Raw genomic sequence first — 25718 nt, 5'->3', positions numbered from 1 at the left:
CTGTCCTTTGGCTCCACTAAAGCACATTAAAGGGAATAACTTCTAATCCAAAAGGCTCTTGAGGCCCGAACACAGAGCAATGGGAGAGTGCCACGAGGTGTGGCAGAAGTGAGTACCCATCTGTGTGCGCGGAAGCCATGCGTCAGCTCTGGCTGTCCCCGTGTTGTCCAGGTACTCTTTGATGGTCAACTAACTTTACCTCCTCTTCCCATTCACTGTGGGAAACGGGCCTCCCAGAGTCCCACAGGGACTGGGGGACTGGCCAGACTCTCTATTGTGCCGATGGCTTCCCAATCATTGTTTGGATGGGTCAGTTACTCCTTGCATTTCTGTCAGAATTTGCTTTACTGAAACATTAGTCAGATGCTATAAAATCCATCCTTTAAAAGTGTACAATTCAGCGAATTTTAGTATATTCACAAGGTTATGTAGCCGTCAGCACTATTTTATTCCAGCATATATTCGTCACCCCATAAAAAATCCTCATATTCATTGGCAGTGACTCCCGGTCCCCACTCCCCCAGCCCCTGGCAATTGCTAATCTTTCTGCCTGTATGGATCTGCCCATTCCGATGTTTCGCATAAATGGAACCACACACCGTGTGGCCTTTTGTGACTGGCCCTCCTTTACCACTCATCCCATCAGGTAACATTCTCAACAAGTGCACGAAGTACTGTAATCACCTCTACCTACAAATAGACTTTCCCCCCTTGTTGTACGTACATACAAATTTTCTAGAAATGAAACCATACGACGCATGTGGTTTTCTAATCCTTCTGTTTGTATTCAGTAAAATATTGAGGAACTTTTTCTGTCAGTACCGTATAACCCTTTTTGTTAAAGTTCTTTGTTTATTTTTGAGAGAGAGACAGGGCAGAGAGAGGGAGGCAGAGGATCCCAAGCGGGCTCTGCACTGACAGCAGAAAGCCCGAAGCGGGGCTCGAACTCACAAACCACATGAGATCATGACCCGAGCCGAAGTAGGACGCTTAACCAACTGAGCCACACAAGTGCCCCTGTATCACCCTTTTTTAATGTCTGTAGAATAATTTAAGAGGTTAAAAAAATGATTTTGGTTTGAGCTCGGTGCTTAAGCACTCAGGCCCAGAAGGAAGACTGATCCCCTCTGGATGGGCCTTTACTGCCCTTCCAGCTTTTCATGAGTGTAAACGATGAGATGAGCATCCTGTGTGCACATTTCCATAAAGTTCTAGACATGGGACTGTGGCCCAAATGGCATACATGTTTACTTCTTTTTATATTTTCCCAAATTGTTCTAGGGAAAGATTAGATCAGAAAGGCTGTCTGCTACAATGAAGCATTGTGGCCTCTGGACTCTGACTGCCTGGGTTTTAATCCCTTTTCTGCTTCTCCTTAAAGGTAGGACCTTAACCTAGCTGTGCCTAGTTTCCTTATCTGTAGAATGGGGATAATGAAAGTACCAACTTCTTAGGATTGTTGTGAGGGTTACATTAGTCTTATACACGTAAGCAGTGGTTTCCGACTGGGGGTGACTTTACCCCTTCAGCAGACATTTGGTGATGTCTGGAGACATTTTTGGTTGTCACAACTGCGGTGTGGTGGCACTAACATCTGATGAGAAAAGACCAGGGAGGCTGTTAAATATTCGACAATGCACAGGACAGCTCCAACAACAAAGAAGGATCCAGTTCCAAATGTCAACAGTGCTGAGGTTGAGAAACCCCGGTGTAAAGGGCCTGGCCCAGAAGCTCTCATCAATGTTGGCTGTGACTATTTACACTCCCACCAGCAGAGCACAAGAATGTTCGTTTCCCCGTACTTTGGCCAAGTCTTTCAAATCCGGGTTAATTTTGATGGGAGGATCATTGTGTGCTGGTACATTTCTAAGCCATCAGTGGAGCCTTTCCTTATTCCTTCATGGGCCTGACTACATGGGATTGATTAGCCTCCATTCTGGCCGTGGGTTTCCAGGGAACTGGCTGACAGTTGGGTCCAGCTAAGGAAACTTTGACCTTGTGAGCAAGAACTTCGGAGTTCCTGGGATTACCTGTGTCTGTGTTTGTCTCTGAATATCTCAGATGCGGGAACATGTTGTGGGTAAAGTGTGGATTTTGAAGTCAGATCTGGATTCAGATCCCAACTCTACTGCTTCCTAGTTGTGAAGGCAAATTACTTCTCTAAACCCCAGGTATCCTCATCTGTAAAATAGGATTATGGTGAGGATCAAATAAGATAATATAGCTCCATGCCGGCTTCTTAGTCAACGTTCAAAAACAGCAGGTACGATGTATTCAGTGATTACGACACTCAGGCCCTTTGCTAAGACTTTCCACATAGTTTTTCAGCTTGATGGCAACTCCTGTTCATCCGAATAAGGTCAAGACTCCGTGTCTGTCTGTCGAGGTACAAGGGAAAGCCACTTGCTGAGCTCTCAGTCTGCATTCCACAACTGTTTGCTGAGCATTACCATGTGCCAGACCAGATGCTGGGCGCAGGCAGAGAGACAGGGCTGCTAAACTCTCTCCCATTCGTATGAAAGAGATAAACAAATAAAAGACACAAACAAAATGTCAGGGGAAAAGACCAGACATATTAGCCTTTCACTATATCTGTAAATGGGTTAATTTCCTTTATTAAAGCAAAAACAGCAAGAAGACAAGTGAAAAAGCAGAAGAAAGTTTAGTTATGTGTTACTTTTTTTAATGTGTTATTTATAAGGGAACTAAAACAAGCCATGGAAAGAAATAATCTCTAATGAAACAGCTCTATATTTATAAATGATTGCATTGTATTTCAAATGAATAACAAACCACACTGAAGGGGGCGGGGGCGGGGGCGGGGGGAGAACTAACCCGAGTGAAAAAAACCTTTTTTTTTTGAGAGAGATAGAGAGAGACAGAGTGTGTGAGCGGGGGAGAGGGAGAGAGAATCTGAAGCAGGCTCCATGGCGCCTGACGCCAGGCTCTATCCCATGACCTTCAGGTCATGACCTGAGCCAAAACCAAGAGTCGGATGCTCAACCGACTAAGCCGCCCAGGAGGCCCCTGGGTAAGTTGAATATAGAACTTCAATCTATACTCTCAGTCTGAAGATAAAAAGAGTTGTGTGCTTGTTTCGAGAGCACATATACTAAAAGTGGACGACACAGAGAAGATCAGCATGGCCCCTGAGCAAGGGTGACACACAAATTCGTGAAGAAAAAAAAGATTAAGGGGTGCCCGGCAGGCTCAGTTCGTAGAGCATACAACTCTTTTTTTTTTTTTTAATGTTTGTTTATTTTTTGAGATAGAGACAGAGACAGAGCACGAGCGGAGGAGGGACAGAGAGAGAGGGAGACACAGAATCCGAAGCAGGCTCCAGGCTCTGAGTCAGCAGCACAGAGCCCGACACGGGGCTCGAACTCACAGACCGTGAGATAATGACCTGAGCTAAAGTCAGACACTTAACAGACTGAGCCACCCAGGCGCCCCTAGAGCATGCAACTCTTCATCTCAGGGTTGTGAGTTCAAGTCCCACATTGGGCGTGGAGTTTACTTAAAAAAAAAATTACAAAATTGCAAACAAATATTGAAAACTCTACCTAATAGGCTTGTTTTTCATAGTGGCATGGATTAGCAATTCTAATCCGTGTGTATGGGAGGATTGAGTAAAAGATGAAATACACTGAGGCTATTGAGAGCCAGGTTTCTAACTGATATGGAAGGGACACAAGTATGGCCCGGGGAAGGCCAGGAAGGACTGGAGGTGCAGTATGAACTCTTGGATTTGTATTTCAGTACGCGTCTACTTCCTAGTCCTGTCCATCGAGAGGACCTAGAAACATGAGTGCACCTAGTGCCCAGCTCCTTGCTTCTAAATACCATCCTCTACTGGAGGAACCAGGGCTCCATGGAGAAATGGCTGATTTCTTTTTTTTTTTTTTAATTTTTTTTAACATTTATTTATTTTTGAGAGAGAGAGAGTAAGAGCACGGGCAGGGGAGGGGCAGAGAGAGGGAGGCAGAGGATCCAAAGCAGGCTCCTCACTGTCAGCGCAGAGCCTGATGCGGGGCTCGAACTCACAAATTGCGAGATCATGACCTGAGCAGAGATTGGATGCTTAACTGACTGAGCCACCAAAGTGGCTGGTTTCTGGGCTAGGCCAGCAAGAGTATAACATGAGCCTGGAGCATCTTTTTGGCCTCGAAAGTAAGCAAGTACTCGATGAATAGGAGAGACACAGCAAAAGGCCATAGCAGCCAGCTTGCATGAGCTCTCCCTGGCCAAATCTGGAACAGTTAGGTTATCAAGTAAATAATGATAGTAATGAATTATAACTCATCGAATAAGATCCGAGTTCGTGGGTCCGTCATCCATATAATATATGCACATGTACTAAAAGCTTTTCTTTACAGTAGAACGCTAAAAACAATAGAAATTTTAAGTCACAATTTTGCAGTCATCAGAGTAATAATTGGTATAGATAGGAATCATCAAGATTGAAACAAGGATGAAAGTTGACGAGAAGTAAGATATCTGTATAGTCTTTAAATTTTCTTTTTATGTTTATTCATTTTTGAGAGAGAGGCACAAAGTGTGAGCGGGGGAGGAGCAGAGAGAGACACACACACAGAATCTGAAGCAGGCTCTAGGCTCTGAGCTGTCAGCACAGAGCCCGATGCAGGACTCGAATGCACAAATCGCGAGATCGTGACATGAGCTGAAGTCAGTCACTCAACCAACTGAGCCACCCAGGTGCCCCAAATATCTATATAGTCTTAAAGTACTCCCCTAGAAATTATTTATGAACTATAAAGAGAAAATAGTAATTGTATAGGAGATATAACTGGGAGCCACATGCTTTAACCAAGCGACCAAAATAACTATCACCAGTAATGGGGCAACTTGACATCAAGTGCTCCTTTTTCTTTTCTTTGCTTTTTTTTTTTTTTTTAAGATGTTATTTTTTTAAGTAATCTCCACACCTGACATTGGGCTCGAACTCACAACCTGGAGATCAAGAGTCACATGCTTTACCAACTGAGCCAGCCAGGCACCCCGGCAAGTGCTTCTTAATAGGATGCACTGAGAAAGACAATTATAATTTCTGTGATATCCCTGCCCCAAATGCATAGTCTGATCTAATCATGAAGAAATATCCAACAAATGAAAAGTGAGGAATATTCCATAGAATAAATGACCTGTACTCCTCAAAAATGGCAATGTCATGAAAGGCAAAAAAGGCTGAGGGACTGTTCCCAGGTTGGAGGAGACCAAAGAGACGTGATGATTAGATGTGATCTATTATTCTGGATTGGATCATGAACCAGAAAACAAATTGCCCTGAAATGGCAATTTCAGGTTAGCCAAACTTGCATAAGACCTGTAGATTAGATATCATGTTATGTCAAGGCTATAAATTTGCATAAGACCTGTAGATTAGATATCATGTTATGTCAAGGCTATAAATTTGCATAAGACCTGTAGATTAGATATCATGTTATGTCAAGGCCAAATGTCCTGATTTTGCTAATTGCACTGTGGTTATGTGCATGCCTATGTTGTCAGGAAATACACACTAAAGTATTTAGGAAGAAAGGGGCATCATATCTGCAACTTACCCTCAATGGGTCAGAAAAAAGAAATACCTAGAGAGAGAGAATGATAAAGTAATAGTCACGAATGTGAACAATCAGCGAACCTAGGGCAAGAGTGTGTGCAAATGCCTTGTGCTAGTCTTGTAACTTAGAACTTTGACATTATTTCAAAGTAAAAATTTGAATAGAAAAAAAGAAAGAAAAAGCCTGTTTGGATCCTTTTCTTTAAAGAAGGTATTTTCCCTCAAGACGCTTATTCGTGCGGTTGCCTCTTCAGCAAGCCTAAGCCCTTGTTTAATGATTTCAGTAAACATCCCAGTCTCAGAAGCGAACTGTGATTTGTTTATGAGGTCCTCATTCCCCAGCCATGCAACATAGGTTGCACTTCCAGAGTATCAACCCTTCCGGTCAGCTTAATTAACAATATCCACTGAATGACTGGGCATTCTCTGGATTGTGCAATTACTGTGCAATCTCTGAGTCCCCAGTGCTCATCCCTGAGCCTGGCCAGAGCAGGTGCTCAGGGTAAAGGTTGTGAAACTGAAAGATTGAATTATCTGATTGCCTTTAGGGGAATAGCAAGAATTAAGACTGAGAAGGTATGGAGAGGAACCCCATGGGCGTCTGGGGGGGCAGGGACTCTTATGCATGTCTGGACCCTGGACAAGAAAACTTTGGACACAGCAGTGCCCGAAAGCCTCCATCCTGTGTCTTGTTGATGAGGGAATTGTCTTGGAAGGGGCAATCAGGAGAGAGAGCGGGGGCCACTCATGACTAATCCCATCAGCGCGGTCAGGGGGGAGCAGGATGACAGCCTTGGTAAACCGCGCTGCAGGGGTCATTGGAAGTTTACCAGTCCCCTCTGGTTTGTTAAACTCACTGGTGGCAAAGGCTGAGAGGTCTCTGGGCTGCTCCTCTGATCTTGATTTGGTTTTGGTTTTCAATGTGACTTTCCAAGCTGCCTTGAATCCTCGTGCTTCGGCTCTTAAAGATGCTCGGACTGATGAAGCTGAAGGTGGGTGTGTTTGGAAATGAGTGGCCATGGAAGAGACTGGGGAGCCCAGTGGAGGCCTTGAATGTCAACCCTGGAGTGTGGTTTGATCTTCAGAGCAATAGGAAGAGCCACGGAGCAGTGATAGATTTTCATCTTAGGAGATTCACTCTGGCAGCTGAAGTTGAAGATCAGAGAGTGGGAAAAGACAAGAAGCAGAAAGATCAGTGTGGAGACCCCCACTAGAGCAAGAAGTATTTTTAGACCTTGCTCTGTAAGAGGAATGGTAAGATGTAGCATACATAACACCACCCTAACTTTTCATTCTCATGGCAGATGCTGCTAATCACTCGGTGTTCTCCCTTACACAGCCTAGGTGGGCTGCTCCCACAGACAGCCATTGCCAATCAATCTGAGAAGGCACACTGGATGAAAGAAATTTGCCCTCTGGGCTTTGTTATATAAGGCAAGGAGAAGTCCTCGGTTTTGAGAATATGCTTACAGTTGCTACTTTGGGTCTGCCCCAACCTGAGGCTCAGGAAGTACGACCAAAGTGATGCCCTAAGTCAGTCTTTGAGGCCCCTTACCGGAATTGTGCCTCGCCTTGCTGTGTTCCCACTTAGAGCTTTTCCACATCCGTGATCTTATTTCAACCTCACAACATTCCTGGAAGGTCAAGGTTGTCATCCCCATCTTACAGATGAGGAAACTGAGGTAAGAAACTTCAAGGAGAGGGCTCAAGTTCCACAGGTGGTAGGTGGCAGAGCCGGGATTCAAACAGGGCCGTCTCGTTCCAAAATCCCTGGCTCCTTCCACGTAAGCTTGTCCCGGCTGCAGCAGCTGCTTGCATCGGTCAGGGCCTCAAGCAGAAAAGCCAGAACAGGTTGGGGCTGACATCTTGGCAACAGTGACTTTCCCTGTCAAAAAATCCTTGGCTTAAAAAGACCTGGGAAACTTGACTTTTGAGTCAGCCTCATCTAATCCGCTCTGTGCTGAGCCATGGAGAAGGAAGGTTCTGGCCCCTGGGTGGGGGTGGAGGGGGATCGCTGAGGGGGTGCAGCACAGATGGTGAGGGGCGGAGGCCTCTTGCTGTGGAAGAGAATAAGGTTTCTGTCCTTGCACAGTCGGAATGAGGGCCCTGGAGCCAAGCAGCCAGGGCCAGGGCGGGGCCAGCCAACCTTTGGCACGTGAAATGCCACCCCGTACTCATGGCAGATAATTCTCGGTAATAATTCATCCCCCCCTGGCAGGCATGCATCCTGAAAGCCCTGTCTGTCCCTCCCTCGTGGGGTCCCTGCTGGAATGTGGGGGGTCAAGGGGCTGGTCCCAGACGTGGGCAGAGTTCAGACTGGGCTGGGTGGGCGGGGCAGCGTCTGGGCACCGCCTGGGGGCAGAGGGAGCCTTTGTGCTCTGTGCCCTGGAACCCCACCCCCCAGCTGCAGCCGCCCCAGAGGGGAGAAATGGCCGATGCGCCCGGCTGAGGCCTGCTCTCTCCGTTCCCTCTTCTAGGGCAGCCAGGGCAGAGGGTGCTAACTTGGGTGCAACCTGGCATCTGACAGATCCACCCCATTGCGCTCAGGGGGCTCTTTGTGAGCGGCAGGAGGGTGAGGGCCTCACGTCTCCTGTGGAGCTTTTATTTTATTTTTTAAAATTTTTATTCATTTATTTTGAGAGAGAGAGAGAGAGAGAGCAGGGGAGGGGCAGAGAGAGAAAGAATCCCAAGCAGGCTCCATGCTGCCAGCACAGAGCCTGACGCAGGGCTCGAACCCAGGAACCGAGAGATTATGACCTGAGTCGAAATCAAAAGTGGGACGCTTAACCCACTGAGCCACCCAGGCACCCCTCCTGTGGAACTTTTAAAACACACTGGATCTCAGTCCTCGGCCCCAGATACTATGGTATATCGTGTGGGGGTACCTGGGCATGGGCCCCTTTAAAACTCCCCGGTGGTTCTGCAATGAGCTGAGGCTGGTGCCTATTTTGAGAGGGTAGCACCACAAGCCCGGCCACCACCAGCTGTGTGACCTTGAACACGTGAGGTGGCAGTTGGCGGCTCAGTTTCCTCATTTGTGAAATACGAACAGCCATAGTACTGACTTTGTGGGGTCCCTGGAAAGACTGAAGGAGATAGTGCCGTGTAGACTGAGCACCACCCCCAGCACAGAGCACACACTCGGATGTTTAGCTCTTGTGGGTGGTTAGCTATTTTTATTATTTCTTCCTTTCCACACCAGCCAGGGGGAGATTTTAAGAGCTTGCAGCCAGGGAGAAAGTGGAAAGGGCAGAGAGAGGTCCCCTCCGAGGACAACATCATTAGAGTGACCAGGGGAGGCTCTGCTTTGATGTGGAGGCGGGTTGGGAGGCATTGTTCCCTCCATGGCTCCAGGAGGAGCCCACGCTCCTTAGCAAGGCATTTGGAGCCCCTCTGGGCTGCCCGGTGTTGGAGCACCAGGCACACCGCGTGGGGGTTGTTGCCTCTGGCTCCCCCGCCTCCCAGCAAGCTCTCAAGGGCAGAGATAAGACTTGCTCAGCTGGGTGCCCCTGAGGCCAGCACACAGGTGTCAGTCATGCTGGATAGCCCACGGGGCATGGCGTGGAGAGCTGGCAGACCCTCTGAGCTGGGCATTGACTGGTCACAAGGGCAACAGGAGCTGCCACTTCCCGAGTGCCCACCGTGTGCTGGGCATCGTGATTAGGGCTGACAAAAATCACACTAAGCTTGCCACCGCTCCCTCTGGCAGGAGCTGCCGTCGACCATGCCCGGGAAGGTCAGAAATCAGTCAGTTCAGCGCCCCCCCCCCCCCCCCCCCCGCAGCCCACTGAACTCTACAGCCTCTGGCCTCTGTTGGCCACCCAGCTGCCTTGAACCTTGAATTGGGGCCCGGAGCCGACTGCCTGTCACCCGCAGCACCATGGCGCTATGGCTTTCTTGGCTGCCTGAGTGCCAGGCTGTGGAGCAGAGAGTTTAGAAGATGGGTTTTCTCATTTTCATCCGACTGCAGGATGGAGGGAGTCCCTGGGAATATCCTGTCTGCTTTCCAACCTTAATGATCCGAGATTGCATTCCAGAGATTTCTGTGTGGAACCTGACTTATGCTGCACAAATAAATGAAAGATGCGTGACCTCTCCAGTGGCCACATATCTGGATCCTTGTTGAGCAGACTCTGTATGAACTTGCTCAAGGTTCTGACACAGATCACTGTGATCTGTGATTTGTGGCCATTTGTTGGGGGGGTCTCCTGAATGCCGGTGACATGGCAGGAACAGGTTCTGCTTCCATGGAGCTCTGATCCCAGTGAGGGGAGACAGACCCTCAGCAAGTAAACTAATAGAAGTGCCCACTAGTGAAGAGACAAGAGAGCATGTGATTGGGGCCAACTTCAGACCCAGCCTTGAGGGATGGCTTCCCTGGGAAGGTGACATTTCAGCTGAGACCTGAATGCCCAGGAGCAGGTGCCAGTGTAGCAGGCAGAGGGAACAGCTGACACAGGGGCCGGAGAAGATGGGGACAGTGGGGGGAACAGGCAGGGCCGGGGCTGGGAAAGGCCACCATCCAGATTACCCAAGGCCCTGCCATGTTTGGCCTGCAGCGGCATCTACAGGGTGAGAGGGACATGACCCATCAGCCCCCGCTGTGGCGGGAGTGGCACCGTGCTTCTGGCTGGCTGTCCTGTGGGGAGTGGGACCCTTGTTATTGCCAGGGGCCACAGGGACAGTGCCCAGCTCTGCCGAGCTAGGGAAGGCCTAGCTGAATATGTGTGTGTGTGTCTGTGTGTCTGCGTGTGTGTGTTTGGGGGAAGTTGGTCTAAATCCAAGTCACCATCAGTGGTTTGACAGCTCCTTGGAGGTATCTAAGTCACCAGGTGAAGTGCCTTTGAATCGGATGGGAGAATCTATTCCCTCCAGTCTCATCCCTCTGATTACATCAAGGTCAATGTTCACTTGCTGTTGGTTTGCCCTTTATGCCCCCTGACATTTCCTAATCTTGCCTTTTACACAAAGAGCGACTGGACTGGGGCTCACAGGCACAGCATCTACCAGAAGACAATAGTGCTGTTCATTTCCAGTGTCCCATCCCAGCCACCTTGCATGATGGGTCACTGACTTTCTTTTTACTCTTATAATATTCCTCCTTTAAAAAAGTATTTTTTTTTGTTTTTCCTAACAGCTTATTAAACTTCCCTTTGAAATAAAATTACTTTAGGAAAAAGAATGAAATCATCTGAAAGGGAAATAGTAAACCATTCTGAAGATGGTCAAGGGGGGGATGGTGAAAGTCACAAAAGTCTGTACACGAGTGACTCAAGTTTGGAAAACATGGAACTAAGATGCTTCAGGCCCCCCTTCCCAGTTTCAGAATGCTCTTTTCCCCAGGAAAGCATTTCTTTTTGTTATTAAATGTCTGTGTTCCAATAAGGAAGCAGACCATAGCATTTAGTTAAGACTTTCAAACGGAGCTTTTGATCATGTATTTATTTATTTAGTTATATGCCACCTTGTTGTACAAAAGGTATTGTGGCAGCTTACAAAAATAGATAAAATACAATAAAGTAAAAAATAAACAGATCGGGGTAAAGATTAAAGCAGAAAGCTAGACTGAAGTCAGAGTCAAGTAGCTGACTCAGTACAATTGTTAAAAGTAATCTCAAATTTGACTTTGAGGTTCCCAGCGGCCAAAGCCAAAAAGAAAACACGACTCGTTACAAGATTCCTAACAGTTAGTTTGGGGCCTTGGTACAAAACAGACCTGGTGCAAATCTTGACTCTACTACTTGACAGACTCACGACCCTGAGCAGGTTGCTTAACGTTTCTGAACTTGAGGTTCATCACCTGTAACGGGGAAAAGTAGTGCCAACCTTGGGGGTTCCTAGTTACATCGGGAATAATGCGTGTCAAGGTGCCTTCTAGCTCTAGGAGGGTGCTGCTTGGGTCCTCAGCCGCCCTTAGTCCTCACTAAGCTGAAAGCTTTCAGCCACAAAAGGGAGTTGACATCTGTCCCCTCTGTCAGTCCCTACCCTGCCCAAGCATGCAGCATATAAGGGGTAGACCCAGATCCCAACCCAGGGCTCCCTAACTCCTACCCAGGCTCCCTGATAACCCTATCTGGTGCTGTGTGTTCCTGTCACCGGAGTGGCCTCCAATGCTGTCAGGGAGAAAATGCTTTGGAACACATGGGCTTTCAGGAACACTCAAATCATTCCCAGGAAAACCCCAGCCTCACTTTTAGGGCTGCCCTGTGAGGCAGAGGCCCCCTTCTCTCCTCCGTAGACACAGCAGATTAAATGTCAAGGCCCAGAAATCTCTAGGGGGGAGCCAAAGGCGGCAGCCAAAGCCCCTTCACGGGCTCAGAACACCGGAGACAGCTTCCTTTGCCTTCACAGCCACAGTCAGTAAGAAACACTGACCCTCCCCAGTCCAGGTCCTCTCTTATTTGAAGTACTGTTGCCAAATGTAATAAAGCCCACAACAAAAACGTGTCCCTGCCTCCCATCAGCTACAGAACAAATTCCACTTGTCTCAATTTTCTTTTCTCTATTAATTTATATATGACTCTGTTCCAAATGTGATTGGAGACGGTTCTTGGCTTGGCATTCAAGGTTCTTTACAAGCTGACCCCATCCTCCTTCTTGGGTCTCCAGTGTGGATGCAGTTTGTGTCCTGGTCGCACAGAGTAAAAGCCATCACTTCTGGAGCTACCCCTAGAGTGTCATGCATTTGGCCAACAGCATGTACTGACCAGCCCTGAAACCCCGATCTGCCACAGACTAAGCTGCTGTGTGACCTAGGGTGAGTCCCTTCACCTCAGTTTTCCTCGTCGGTAAAATGGGCACATTCTGAGTATATACCTTGCCCTGTGGGGAAGATGAAAGAATGTGCCCATGGCATGCCGGGCACACTTGATGCTCAGTCAGTGGTGATGGTTAGATGACCTGAATTTGAGACCCAGCCTTTCACTTAACTGCTTACATGACAAGTGACTCGTCTGGGTTCTAGTTCGACTATCTGTGAAGCGAGGAAAATAACTCTATCATCACCTAACCCCCACACAAAGGCCTGAAAACAGAAGGGACTTAGTGAATGTTTGGAGGCTGCAGCCAGCATCATCTCCCCCAGAAAACAATCTTGCTTGCCTTTTAACTTTCCCAAACCAGTCCTCTGTAACTTTCCTTTTTCTCAGACTAATGAGCAAGAGGAGTCTGAACACTTTTCGCATGGTTAGGCTGTGATATCATGAAAGACACAGTCTTGTAAAACCCACACCCAGGGCCAAGGGAAACGCAGCCCCCTGAAGAGACTGTTGAGTGCAGCCCGCCGTCGATTGGGTGGGGGAGGCTGGATGTGTCCACCACTATGAGTCAGGCCTTGCTTGGCTGGCTATCATCATTCCCCTTTATTTTAGGGGTGAGTTAGAGCTTAAACAAAACATCACCTGACAATGCCTGACAGAAATGCCTTCTGCACAAAATGCATTTCCTTACACTCTTGGGTATGCAGCTGAATTTTCTAACATGGCACCTGGGCGTTCAAATATACAGATATTCAGGAGCTGGCATGGGAACAGAATGAGGGGAGCAGGGTCGGGGGTGGTGCAGGGATCAGCAGTAAATACTCTTTAAAGGTGTTGGGATGGATTGGGTGCCCGATAGTCTATGGCCTTCCCAGGCAGAGCTGCCTCCAAACCGGGAGAATAAAGGGTATAGACAAAGCCCTTCTGGAAGATCAGCTGTGTCCTGTTCCCCAGTGTGGTCCCGAGCCACTCTCTAAACCTCTCTGGGCATATTTCTCCTTTGGTGAAACAGGGAGTTGGACTGGTGAACTTCTTCCTAGCTCATGGCAGATGAGGGGCAGGCTTGAAGGTCTTGTCCTGTGGGCTGTCTGGGTCTGAGGCTCAGGGAACCCACCAGCAGCTCCAGGAGAGATGGCCCACCTGTGCACCAATAATTCTGAAGCCAGGAAAAGCCTGGTCCACAGACCCCCTTCTCCTTCCCTCCTAGCTTTTACCTTCTAGCACTTGCCTGCAACCATAAGGTCACGTGCCTCCCCTGGACCCAACTGCTCCGATCTCAGCCTCCCCCCAGTGTCCCACCCCCCACCCCCGCTGCTGGGCCATTCCACTAAATGATCAGGTCAGGAGTGACAAGGAAGAGGGAATCTGTGTCATCCTGGCACCACCCCAGCCTCGGGTCTAGGGTCTTGCTCATGGCAGTCCTGGAGGTATCCCTGAGTGCATACAGGTTGTGGGTTCAAAGGTCCAGAGAGAAACGACAACATGGACCGCAGGCCCAAAGGCTCTGGGAAGGGCTGAGGAGAGGTCCCATGGCCTGTGGTATGTGGCCAAAGCCAGCCGTTCTGGGTGGAGAGGGAGCCTCAGGGCCTGGCCCAGCTGCCCACCCTGGTAGAGTCGGGGCTGGCAGACAGCTGCCTGTAGCCTTCTCAGCTGCTGCTGCGGAAACAGATGACGGCACTGAGGCGGAATAAGAGAAAATAAAAATGAGTACAGAGGGAGGGGGAGCTTGGAACAGGGGCTGGTATTTTTCCTCGGGGTGTGGTTTCTGCTCAGTGGCTGGGTGACCATGGAGGTTTGGAATGTGGTTGGACAGAACGGTGAGGAGGGGTGGCAGGGGCGGGGGGGGGGGGGGGTGGCTAGAGGCAAGGAGCAGGAACATTAGCCAAGGGGTCTGAAGCCCAGGGCCACCAACAGTTCGGCCAGAACGGGCGCCTGGGGTGGTACACGGAGCGGAGCCTCCAACCAACACTAGTGCATGGGTCCCAGAGGCCTCTGGTCTAGAGCAGCCCCAGGAAGGGAGACAGAGTTGAGAGAGCAAGAGAAACTATAGGAGTAGGGAGAGGCCTGGAGGTGTAGGGGAGTGTGGTCAGGTCTCCTCATCTGTAAAGCATGGCCTGCCTGATCCAAAGTGAGGCTATTTAGGCAAGGGAACGGTCTCTCTGAGCCTCAGTGTCCTCATCTGTTAAATGGGCTGAATCATCTCTACCTCCAAGGGTGCCAGTGGGAGGACTGAGTGGGATTGAGTGCACACGAAGCTCTTGGCAGGGTGCTCTGTGAGTGGAAGGGATTACTAACCCACTGGGGCCAAGGGAGCTTTGACCTGGCTGTGCCACATGCCCAGCAACTGCCCCGGGACCTGGCCCCCCCAAAATATTTGCTGATGGAGCCCCTTGCAGGAGTTGCTGTGGGGAGCCCCCATGCCCACTGCCCCTCCTCTCCTGTGAGCACAGGTCCGTGCTCAGACCACGAAGTGGAGGTTATAGGTGAGCTGGTGGCCATTGTCCCAGGCATACAGCACCCGCTCCTTGGGGTTATAGTCGATCTGGGTGGTGTAGGCGTGCTTGTTGAGGAAGGGCAGCTGCGGGCGCGCGTCGGTGCCCGTGTGCGTGTCGAAGGCGTAGGCCACCTGGCCCTCCTGCTGGTCGTATGTGTCCACGGCGTACAGGATGCCGCACACCAGGAAGCAGTTCCCGTAGGAGTTCCGCCGCAGCCGCGTCTTCCACGTGGTCTCGCGGTGCATGGAGAGGTCGCCAGGGTCCAGGCGGCTCAGCACGATCACCTCGGGCTGGGCCTCGTCGCGGTCGTCCGCCGCGGGGTAGATGACCCACAGGCCGCTCTCGTCCACGGCGAAGTCGATGTCCGAGTGGCCGCGCCACTTCCAGGGCGTGGTGTCCTCGTACACCACGTCTGGCAGCAGCGCCCAGGAGGCCACGAAGCGCTGCCTCAGGTCGTACTTGATGATGTTCTTGGTGAAGGCGCGGTTGTAGAAGAAGGCGCCCTGGTACACCACGTGGCCCGTGCCGATCCAGTTGTAGGGCAGCTTGTACATGTTACTCCAGCGGCCTGTGTGTGGAGGGCCGAGGGTCACACCTGAGCCTCCCAGACAGCCTCCCCGCTCACCCCAGGACTGGCGAGGCCACCCAGGGCTCTTGAGTGGCCCTGCAGGCAAGGGACACTGAGTGTGCTATGGGCCTGGAGCTGGGCCAACCATCCTACCCCACCGCGCCCACCGAGGAGGTACTGTTATCATCCCCGTTTGCCAAGGAGGAAACAGGGGCAGAGGGTTCAAGGTCGCACAGTTATGGAATGGGGCAGCCAGGATTTAGACAGCCTCTATGCTTTGTTTCAGCGTCTTTGCCCATGCTGTTCTTTTCGTCTGGACTTCCATTCCCCATCCTGTCTGCCTGAGGAAGGTCTCCTCCTTATCTTTCAGAGCCCTTAGCCAACGTTACCTCCTCCAGGAAGCCTCCCACGACGACCCCGGGATTGAGTGAGGGCCTCTCCTCTGACCTACCATAAGCCTTGCCTCGGCACTTTTCATTGGCTTCCTCCACACCAGCCTGTGAGCTACCTGAGGCAGGGATCAGGCCAATTTTGACCTGGCAGAGGAAGGACTTTGGCTGTTCCAGGCCATACTCTGTGACTCCACAGCTATCAGGATAAACCTAAACTTTGATGTGGATCACGAGGGCCGCCTCAGCCTACTCTCTCATTCTGCTTCCCCCACCTCTCCTCTATGCCACCCTGCCTCTCATCGCCAGGCCTTGGCCCACACAGGGCCTTTGCTGCGTGGAATACCTGTCCCTTTCGCTTTTGCATGGCTATCCCTGCTCTTCCTCCAGGGCTCAGCTCAGCATCACCTCCTCTGGGAAGTCTGATTTCCACTGTCCCTTGAGCTCTCCCACAAACACTACACTGAAATTATTTCTTTTAAGTGTTTGCCTCTCACATCAGACCGTGCATTTCTGGAGGGTTGGTCCTAAGTGTCTCCTCCCCCATCACGCACCAGATCTGATAACCAAAATTCTGCCTTTCCCTGCCCAGACTTGCAACTCTTCTAAGCTAGGCTCACCTGCAAAACAGAGTGACAACCCCCACCTCATAGAATTTTGAAGATACCATGAGCTTACGCACACAGGATGATTAGCACATAATAAGTACTCAAGAAGAGGAAACTCTAAGTATTGTTCCTCTTGACAGTAAGGTACACTTAGGAGGGCAGGACCACATCCCTCTTGTTTGTTGCTGTGTTCCAGCTCCTGGCTCGGTGCCAGCGCATAGGGGGTGCCCTCAGATGCCCCTCCTTGGGGTGGCCGATCATTTGGAGCTGGGCCAGGCTGGGGAAGTCTGGACCACAGGAAACCACAGGCAAAAGAGGGCTCAGTCTCCATAGGAGGCCCTCCCCAGGCCGCCCACACCCTGCCCCCCTTCCCATCTCCGGGCTCCCCAACCTTGCTTGAAGTTTTCCAGGTTGCGGAACTCTGCCAGGGTGTTCCCGTAGTAGTAGTTGGTGACATAGATCCTGTCATCTTTCGCGGTGGGGTCCTTCATCCAGGCTCCTTCATGACGCCCGTAGCTGTGGTGCCTCACGGGGGGGTCCACAGCCCGTAGGGTGCCCTCACAGCTTATCTCTCTGCCTATGGGGAGTGAGGGGTACAGCGTCTGATACTCAGACCCACAGGCCCCGAGCCGAGCTGGAGCAGCAGCCCAGGGAGCGTTATCTGGGCCATACTTAAATCCCTCCTGATCTTTTTGTTCGCAGCCCCTTTTCCCCCTTTCCTCCTGATCAAAGCAATGTCTGATCAACAGAGAAAACACAGAACATTCAGTAAAGGAGAATGAGGAAAATAAAAATGATTCAAAATGTCATTATCCAAAGAAAATTTTAAACATGTTGTATTTCCTTCTGTTTCTTTTTTAACTTTGCATGTCCAGTCATGCAGACATACGGTAAAAAACCGTGGTTCTTCTGAAGATTCAGTTTTATGTATCCTGTTTTTTCCCTCCACTGGGCGATTTCTCACATCATTAAATGGCTTTTTAATGATGTGATTTCAAGGTTCTACCAGGCCACCAGACAGCTGTGCCCCAGTCCCCTTGGTGTGAGACCTTCCGATTATTTCCAGTTTTCTGATGTTGGAAATAGGCTGGGAGGGAACCAGTTAAGCTGCAGCTGTTGTCCACATTGCCGATGGACCCTTCAGGAAAGATTCCTGGAAGTGGAATGCACTCAGGCCAAAGTAGGCAATGGGTTTAACAATACCTTGTTATCACAGGTAGCCAAGAGGCCCTCCAGAAAGATGGGCTCGATGATTTAATAGGAAACACTTCTACCGAAAGACACAAGCCAAAGCTACAAAAAAGCTACATAAAAAAAAATTAAGATATGAAAGCCATTGCTGGATTTGATGATGGGATCCGAGGTGATATGTTAAGAAGGATTTGTTGAAAACACTACCTGTTTCACTGTAAATGTCCATCAAACTTTCTATAAAGGATCAGATAGGTAACATTTTAGGCTTTCCAGACCACATACTTCTGTATTCTTTTTTTTTTGCAACCCTTTAAAAATGTAAAAAACCATTCTTAGCTGGAGGGCCATACAAAAACAGGCTGCAGGCTGGATTTGGCCCATGGGCTTTACCCTGCTGACCCCTGCGAGGCTTACTCACCTGGGTTGGGGACGTCTGGGCGTGAAGGTGGCTCGGTGGGCAGGGGACGGGTGGTGGGAGTCGGGGTGGAGGTGACGGAGGGGTCCGAGCCGGGGGTGCCGGAGGCCAAGTCCACTCCCTCTGAGGCCCTGGGCCCAGCCTCGTCTTGTTCTGCTGAGTTGGGCTCTGGTGATCTGCCCTCGGCCCTGGGCGGCTGCTGTTCCAGCCAGGAAGTGCCCTTGAGGGCGTTGTCTGCGGGGAGAAGATCCTGTGCTCTATCCTGGGCTGCTGCCCAGTGTCTTCCCCAGGCCCACCTGGCTCCCAGCTCTGGGGCCATGGCGGAGAGAAGCGGGGAGGCCCTGAGGAGTAAAAGGCCTCAAAAAGGGGGAGGTGGGGAGGCTTTGTGGTCAGCAGACCAGCTCCGAGCACCCCAGCTGAGTGAGCTCAGCCAAGTCGCCTGCCTTGGTGGACCTCAGCTTCCCCTTCTATGAAACGAGAATCACAAGGCTCACCACATGCAGCTGCTGTGTTGATCAGAGGAAAACGTATACAAATCATTTGCACAGGGCCTGGCAAGTACGAGGTGCCAAATATGAGACCCCTTCCCTCCTAAGTGTCAAACGCTTTGTACCAATTCTTTCATGTCCTCGATTCAACTCCAGGAGGCAGAAACCCTCGCTCCCAAATTGCAGACTTTTTCCTTATCCTTTCCCCTGGAACCCAGCCTGTTCCTCTCACCCAGTATTTGCCACTTCAAGCAGGGAGAGGCAGGTGCAGCCAGCCTCCCATCACCTCTGGACTCCAGGTCTCTGTCTCTGTCTCTGTCCCCCCACTCATCTCCTATCTCTCATTTCGTGGCTTTCTCAGAAACCACCCTCCCTTTTTCCCACCCCTGCTGGTAAGGCATTTGCTGACAGGATGACTTTGTCTGCTCCCGTGGGACCTGTGTGGGGCCGTGTCTGGGTCATCCCTGACCCACACACTTCTCTGGGCTGGAATGGATGGGGCCTGCAGAGGGAAAGCAGGAAGATTCAGTGCCACATAGTAGAGGACAGAGCTGTGAAGGGGTCTAAGGCAGGCTTTGCAGCCCGCTGACCTGGGTTCCAGTCCCACCACTCACTGTGAAACCTGGAGCCAGTCTCTTCACCTCTCTGAACTTGTTTCCTCACCTAGATCAAGTGCAACAGCATGTGTGAAAGTACACAGAAAACCAAGAAGCCAGGGACAAAGGAAAAGTGATGGTGTGGCCCCCAGGGGACGAGGCCCCTTGACTCCAGGACAATTACCCGACTTCTTCCTTTTCTCTCCCTGCCAGGCTTGCTCTTTGCATAGGGTTTAGCCAGGCCCCATTGTGGGGCAGCCCCTGGAGTCTCTCAGGAATGGGGCACACCCTCTTTCAGGGGAATCTGGCCTTGGCAGCCTGCCAGGGCAAGAGGCTTGTTCCCACGGGCCTCGCTGGCAGAGCCAGATGCTTGCAGCTGTTCTTGGGCAGTGCCCAGCCAGGGGTCAGAGGCTCTGTACTGTGGCCAGGCTGAGCTGGCAGGACTCAGAGCCAGTCAGCAGCTAGCACCAGGGGCTTGGGGAAGAGGCCCCTGAGCCTTGAGAGACCACAAATTTAGGGGGCTCTTGAAGGAGACTGGTCCCTCACATTTCTACCTTCCGGTCCCTTGGACATGTGGGCAGAGGTCCTCACAGAAGGAGGTGGTCAACAGGACCCGGGAAGGGGGAGCAGGCTTGGGATGCCCCTCAGGCATTTGGGGAGGGTTTCAGAGGAAGAATCAGGAGCCGCATCAGTGAGAATGGCCCAGAAATTTGGGTACTCTTGGAACTTTGGTCTCTTGTGTTTTTGGTTAATTACTTGGTTGCCCTTCACTGTGATCCCCCGTGGATTGAAGGAAAAATATAGGAGTCTGTGGGCTCTTCTTTGGGGAAATAAGAAGTGGGGGGTGCTGGAGAGGCCATCCATTCCAAAGTCACTTGGGAAACAAGAGGTGCCCAGAAGGCTCCATGTCATTTCCCAGAATGCTGGCCTGGCTACAGGTCTGGGGACTCCTACCCCACCTCTGGCTGTTGCCTGGCCACGGGTATGTTTTTTCCCACTGGACTGTGAAGTCCACGTTAGGCAGAATCTCTGGGAGATACAGCAAGTACATGGTGGACCTTCAGCAACTTTTTGAATGAAGAAGGAAAAGTCCAGAGAGAGCGGAAACAGCTGAAGATACTGGAAAGGAACTGAGTGGCCCTTTGTATTGTTTATATCATTTCATTCCCAACAACGCCATGAGGGGTATCATCTCATTGTGTGCATGAACAAAGGGCACCAACAGGTAACCAGCGGAGGTGACATCTGGGCAGTTTGTAGAGAAGACACTGGATCCGTGTAGGTGATCTTTGGGGTGCCATCTATCAGCAAGCCCCCAATCCCCAAGGGTCCAACCCTCCTCCAACTCACCAGCCACAGCTTCGGCCACCTCCTTCCTGCCCGCCTTGTAGTAGGTGATGCCTCGGATCACAGCCTGCTGCTGGGCCAGGGTCCGGGGCTTGGCTGTGGGCTGGGGGAATCTGCCCTTGCCGCCCTCCTTCCTCAGCTTCTCCACCTTCAGCAGCTTCTCCTTAGGAGGTTTTGGGAGGCCCCTGTCTACAAAGCTCTTCTGCATGTTGCTGTATTTGTTGTTGTCTTTGCCTTTCCCTCCAGCTGTGTCCTGAGGGACAAGTGAAATCTCAGACTTAGGGGAGGTAGAAGAGGTGTTGTGGGAGGTCACGGAGGCTCAGCTTATGGGGACTGGAAGTGGTCATGCCACTCCAGGACCTGCGCCTCAGGTGCTCGTGAAGTCACAGCTTTCCCCCAGAATGGCGAAGTCCATGACTGGGGTGTGCCTTGGTTTCCCCACTCAGCAATAGCTCCCAAGCCCAGCCTCATAGGTTAGATTCCTGTCTCATTTCCAACCACCTGCATCCTCGCCCCCAGGGGGTAGATTATAATGATCAACTCCCTAGGGAGGTAACTGGTCACCAGGTCAGCTTCCTATCCCTGTCTCTCTCTCACTCATGGGTCTTTGTTAGTGGGCAGGGGAGAGGTTCTCAGGCTCCGAGGCAAGATGACCAATGTCATCTCAGTGTGCCGGGAACTGTCCCAGTTTTAGCACTGTAAGTCCTGCATCCTGGGAAACCCTTCAGTCTCAGGCAAACTTGGATGGGTTGGTCATCAAGGGCATTGCCCTTTGTGCATGCAGTTTCCAACGTTTTGTAAATTTTATTTTCACTTCCCTTTAAATGCCTCTGATGCTGGCTTGGCACAAGATCACAGGCCCTGTGACATCACCTATTGTTAGGCAGAATCTCCAGGAGATACAGCAAGTACAGTATCTAGACCTTCCGTGTCGTGGCCAAAACAGCATTCATTCGCGCCTGTGGACTTGACACGGGAATGAGCAGGAAGCCTGCCCTGGGCTAAGGCACCAGGCTTCCTCCACGTTTTATCAGCAACTAGGCGGTCCCGGCTGCAGACACAGATGGCCCCATCATCACAATGTCAGCACAGGAGGCCAAGAGGCGGAGAGGAAGAGCATGGGCTCGCCAGTCACACAGATGCGCGTTCAAGTCCTGGTGCAGCCGCCCTCTCTCCATGTGACCTCGCTCTGCGTTTCCTCATCTGCCAAATGGTCAATGATGCTCCCTCCTCATGGGTGGTTATGAGAATAACTGAGATCCTGTCTGTGAGGAAGTCAGGTTTAGACTTTAGAAGTCAGGTTTAGAGGATGTCAGGATTCCACAACGTCGCCTCCTTTCTTCCCTACTCCAAAACACAGGCCGCTGTGCAGAATGGAGCGGTTGTGCCCTACACATGGGTGACAGGCCAAAGGGGCATGAGGGCACTGAAATTGAGCCTTTACTCCCATTTGCCAAGCCACACACCCTAGTGTATATCTATCATAGGAGGGAGCCTCGGTACAATTTGCCCACCCACAAGGGGCTCCTTTTTATTTGCCCAGAAGGAGAGCCTTTTTGGCAATTTGTCTGCTTAGAGGAGGGCCTTTTCTTTTTTCTTTCTTTCTTTCTTTCTTTCTTTCTTTCTTTCTTTCTTTCTTTTCTTTCTCTTCCTTCCTCTTCTTTCTTTCTCTTCCTTTTCTTTCTTTCTTTCTTTCTTTCTCTTCCTTCCTTTTCTTTCTTTCTTTCCTTCTTTCTTTCTTTCTCTTCTTTCTTTCTTTCTTTCTTTCTTTCATTTTATTTTTAAATTTATTTATTTTGAGAAAGAGAGAGAGGGTGCAGGAGGGGCAGAGAGACCACAAGAGAGAAAGAGAATCCCAAGCAGGCTCTGCACTGTCAGTACAAAGCCCGATGTGGGGCTTAAACCCATGAACTGTGAGATCATGACCTGAGCTGAAACCAAGAGTCGGACGCTCAACCAACTGAGCCACCCAGACGCCCCAAGAAGGGCCTTTTTCAAATGCACATAAAGGTGTGTTCTATGTCTTGGATGGCTCTGTCTGTTGTCTCTGCTCACTTTCTGCTGAGCTTGAGTATGGAACGCCTGGGTACTTGCTGTAGGAATTCTCCACTCCAGACTGGGTTGATGAAGTGGTGTTAGTCTGCAGGGTTCCCCGAGGCATTGCCCATCTACCCCCGAGCAGGCCTGACCCAGCCAGGGGTCCAGCCACAGCAAGGGAGGCTAAAAGTGGTTTTGCTGCAGCCCATCCCCAGGACCAGGCAGGGAGGGTCCTCTCTACAGCCTTGTCCCCACTAGTTTGGAAACGGAAATGCCTTGGATGCCGCCAAACACCTGTCTCAGCAAATACACCCCTCGGCTGGATCCCCACATCTGCTCCCAGCTTACCTCTGTCAACCGTGCTCGCTGTACGCCAGCAACCCCTGCCCCCAACCCTGCCGTGGACTCTCGAGCTGTGCTAACCCTCAGCCCTCTCCTATGATCTCAAACCCCCATCCAGCTGGTTCCTGGGACTGAGGTCCTTGGCACACTGTGTTCCCAAGTCCACCCACCTTCTGGCCCCATCACCAGAGCCATGGCCTCACCTGAGCCTTGCTAGCAGGGCCGGGGGCTGGGGCAGCATCTGGGACCGTGGCGGCGTCCTTCTGCAGCAGCTGGAGGCCCAGGCTGGAGAGCTCCTTCTTGATGCCCATCATGATGGCCGAGTGATTCTCATAGCGCTTCAGCTGCTCACTGAGATGGCGCATGCCCTCCTTCACCACCTCGTTCTCCCGGCTCAGGTTCACCTTGACGCTCTGTGGGGCAGGACCTTAATCAAGGTCTTTCTAGCCTCCTCTGAGAGCCACTCCCCACCCCCCGCCTCCCTGGAGGGGACACCCCAGCTTCACTGCCCGTCTCCTGAGCAGGGCCCAAGGGTACAGACAGTGGCACCAGCAGGCCTGGGTGGATAAAGCATGCTGCCCCGAGGCCATGTGATCATTCATGTCTTATTTAAAAAGTGAATGAGTGATGTTTTTCCCTTGGGCAGAGGGAGCCAGTTCCTCCCAAGTGAGGCTGTTTTCTCCACTTCCACTCAGAGTTAGCAACAAGGGTTTTTTTTTGTTTGCTTTTTTTTTTTTTTTTTTTAGTTTTCGCCTAGTGAACAGAAGCAAAGCGCAGATAATGCGAAACAGAAGACAATTAAAAAATCATTTCTTTGTGGCTACGGAAACCATTTCTGATTTGTTCCAGCCACAGCAGATACACTCTCCAGATCGCCTGGCTCCTAGTTCCACGAAGTGAGTTAACATTTCCTAAGATTACGGGAGGAAAGGCCAAAGAAGGATAACCATGGAGCTGGCATCAGGAGAGCCTGGCATGTACGAGGGGCACAGAAAACACCGGCGCACGGTAGCAGTCCAACAACCATTACCTGACTCCCATGCCGGCAAGGGCCTGGCACACGGTAGATACACGCCAAACACTTTTTGGATAATTGAAGCCACTGTGACCCCAGCTTTGGGGAGACCAAGGGGTTAATCTCTCACCCGGGGGCACAGGATGCCCAGGTGCCCCCTCCCTCTGGAAAGGAAGCTGGGAAAGGAAGCCCCCACACCCGCTCCTGGCAGCTGCAAGGCCCCAGGCTCCCGGCAGCCCAGCAGGGGCCGGATGCAGGAAACAGGCAGAGGCCGGGCTGTGCCAGCAGAGATGTGTGCCAGTAAACCTTGAACCTGCAGCGTGGACGCCCCAGGATTGTCCAGCTCTGTCGCTGTCCTCAGGGGGCAGTCCTGGCCACCTGCCTAGCCGTCCAGCACATTTGCACTTGACCAGAAGATGCGTCTGCTGCAAGTGGGTACTGGGACCGCCATGCTGTCCTAATAAGCCCTACCCTGGTGGGCTTGGCCAGTCCTGTACTTTTATGTGGCATTTTATGCGACAGGTAGCCCTGGACTTGTGTAATGTATGAGTCTTGGTCTTGGTGAACTGAGGGCAACTGCAAATTCCAACCAGCCCTACTCCACATCCCTTTCATGTAGTCAGCCAGTGCCTCAGTTTCTCCACCCAGCCTTCCAGCTTCCTGTAGGCCCACGAGCCCAGTCAGACCGCTTTTCCGAAGTCTGGACCCAGAGGCCTACAGCTCTCTCTCCCAGCTGCCTGCTGGAGTCCAGTTTTCAACAGCCACCAGGGTCAAGGCAGAATTGCCCAGGCCCCTTCAGACACTACCCTTGGCGTCCAGTGTTGACCCAGCCTGGCTCCTGGGTAGAGCTCTGCCCTTACCTCTTCCAGCGTGTTCATCTGGGAGGCCACCTTGTGGACATAGGCGTGCACTTTCATCAGGTCCATGCTGTACAAGGTGCCCTCCAGGAGATCCACCATGGACTGTAGCTGCCCAGGAAAGGGTGAGAGGGTTAGGGTGAGGGCAGAACACAGGATCAGGCACATATGATGCAAAAGGAGCTCTACCACTTGGAATGGCCTCATGGGGCCTCAGCACCCATTGGACCCAGCTTGCTAATAATAATGAGAAAAGCAGTGGATTCCATTCTTGAACTCTTATCCCAAGGCAGGTACGGTGTTAGGGGCTTTAACGAGCTGTTTCACTTAGTCCTCAGGACAACCCCACGGGGTGTGTGGACACTGGAGATCAATGTACATGCCCTGGGATCCCTCTTACCTATTTCTTGTGCCCATACCTGGCTTCCACGTGCCTCCTTTTTTTTTTTTTTTTTAATTTTTTTTTCAACGTTTTTTATTTATTTTTGGGACAGAGAGAGACAGAGCATGAACGGGGGAGGGGCAGAGAGAGAGGGAGACACAGAATCGGAAACAGGCTCCAGGCTCTGAGCCATCAGCCCAGAGCCTGACGCGGGGCTCGAACTCACGGACGGCGAGATCATGACCTGGCTGAAGTCGGACGCTTAACCGACTGCGCCACCCAGGCGCCCCTCACGTGCCTCCTTTTTAACAGCCTGCATCTGTGACCCTCTTCAAAGAGCTTCTGTGTCCCCAAAGTGCCTGGGAGCATATGTCCTCCCGGGGCAGTCCTTAGGCAATGCCTGGCAGGTATAGGCATTGAAAAGCCCAGCTCCCTAGCCCCAGTGGGGGACAACTGGGCTGTCATTCACACTCCAGCATCCCCTGGGGCTGAAGCTGATGCTTGGCCTGAGACCACACCCTACTGGGCTTCCTTCTCTTCCCTCCTCCACCTCTTTGGTACCAGCTTCTCCTGGGCTTTTCAGAATAAATCACCAGCACACGAATCACTTGCCTCAGAGTCTGCACCTTGGGACCCAAAGACAAGG

General features: G+C 51.2%; 1 protein-coding gene and 1 non-coding gene across 2 annotated transcripts in view; one reads left to right on the top strand and one right to left on the bottom strand.

The window, feature by feature from the left end:
* The first annotated feature begins 3088 nt into the window (after positions 1–3088).
* LOC122475566 lies at positions 3089–3194 on the top strand. The gene has a single exon (XR_006295247.1). It is a non-coding gene; the product is annotated as a U6 spliceosomal RNA (small nuclear RNA).
* A 7810-nt stretch (positions 3195–11004) lies between these two features.
* OLFML2A (olfactomedin like 2A) overlaps positions 11005–25718 on the bottom strand; it is a 28703-nt gene continuing 13989 nt past the window's right edge. The window contains exons 3-8 of the mRNA XM_043566903.1: positions 24694–24801; positions 23022–23231; positions 20443–20692; positions 18012–18242; positions 16791–16976; positions 11005–15402 (exon numbers count right to left, since the gene is read on the bottom strand). Of these exons, the coding sequence (XP_043422838.1) occupies positions 14798–15402; positions 16791–16976; positions 18012–18242; positions 20443–20692; positions 23022–23231; positions 24694–24801 (1590 nt within the window). The 3' untranslated portion in view covers positions 11005–14797. The remainder of the gene's footprint in view (positions 15403–16790; positions 16977–18011; positions 18243–20442; positions 20693–23021; positions 23232–24693; positions 24802–25718) is intronic.

This window comes from Prionailurus bengalensis, chromosome D4, assembly GCF_016509475.1.
Source record: "Prionailurus bengalensis isolate Pbe53 chromosome D4, Fcat_Pben_1.1_paternal_pri, whole genome shotgun sequence".
In the NCBI taxonomy this organism is placed as follows: Eukaryota; Metazoa; Chordata; class Mammalia; order Carnivora; family Felidae; genus Prionailurus; species Prionailurus bengalensis.
This window is presented reverse-complemented; position numbering and strand designations above follow the sequence as displayed.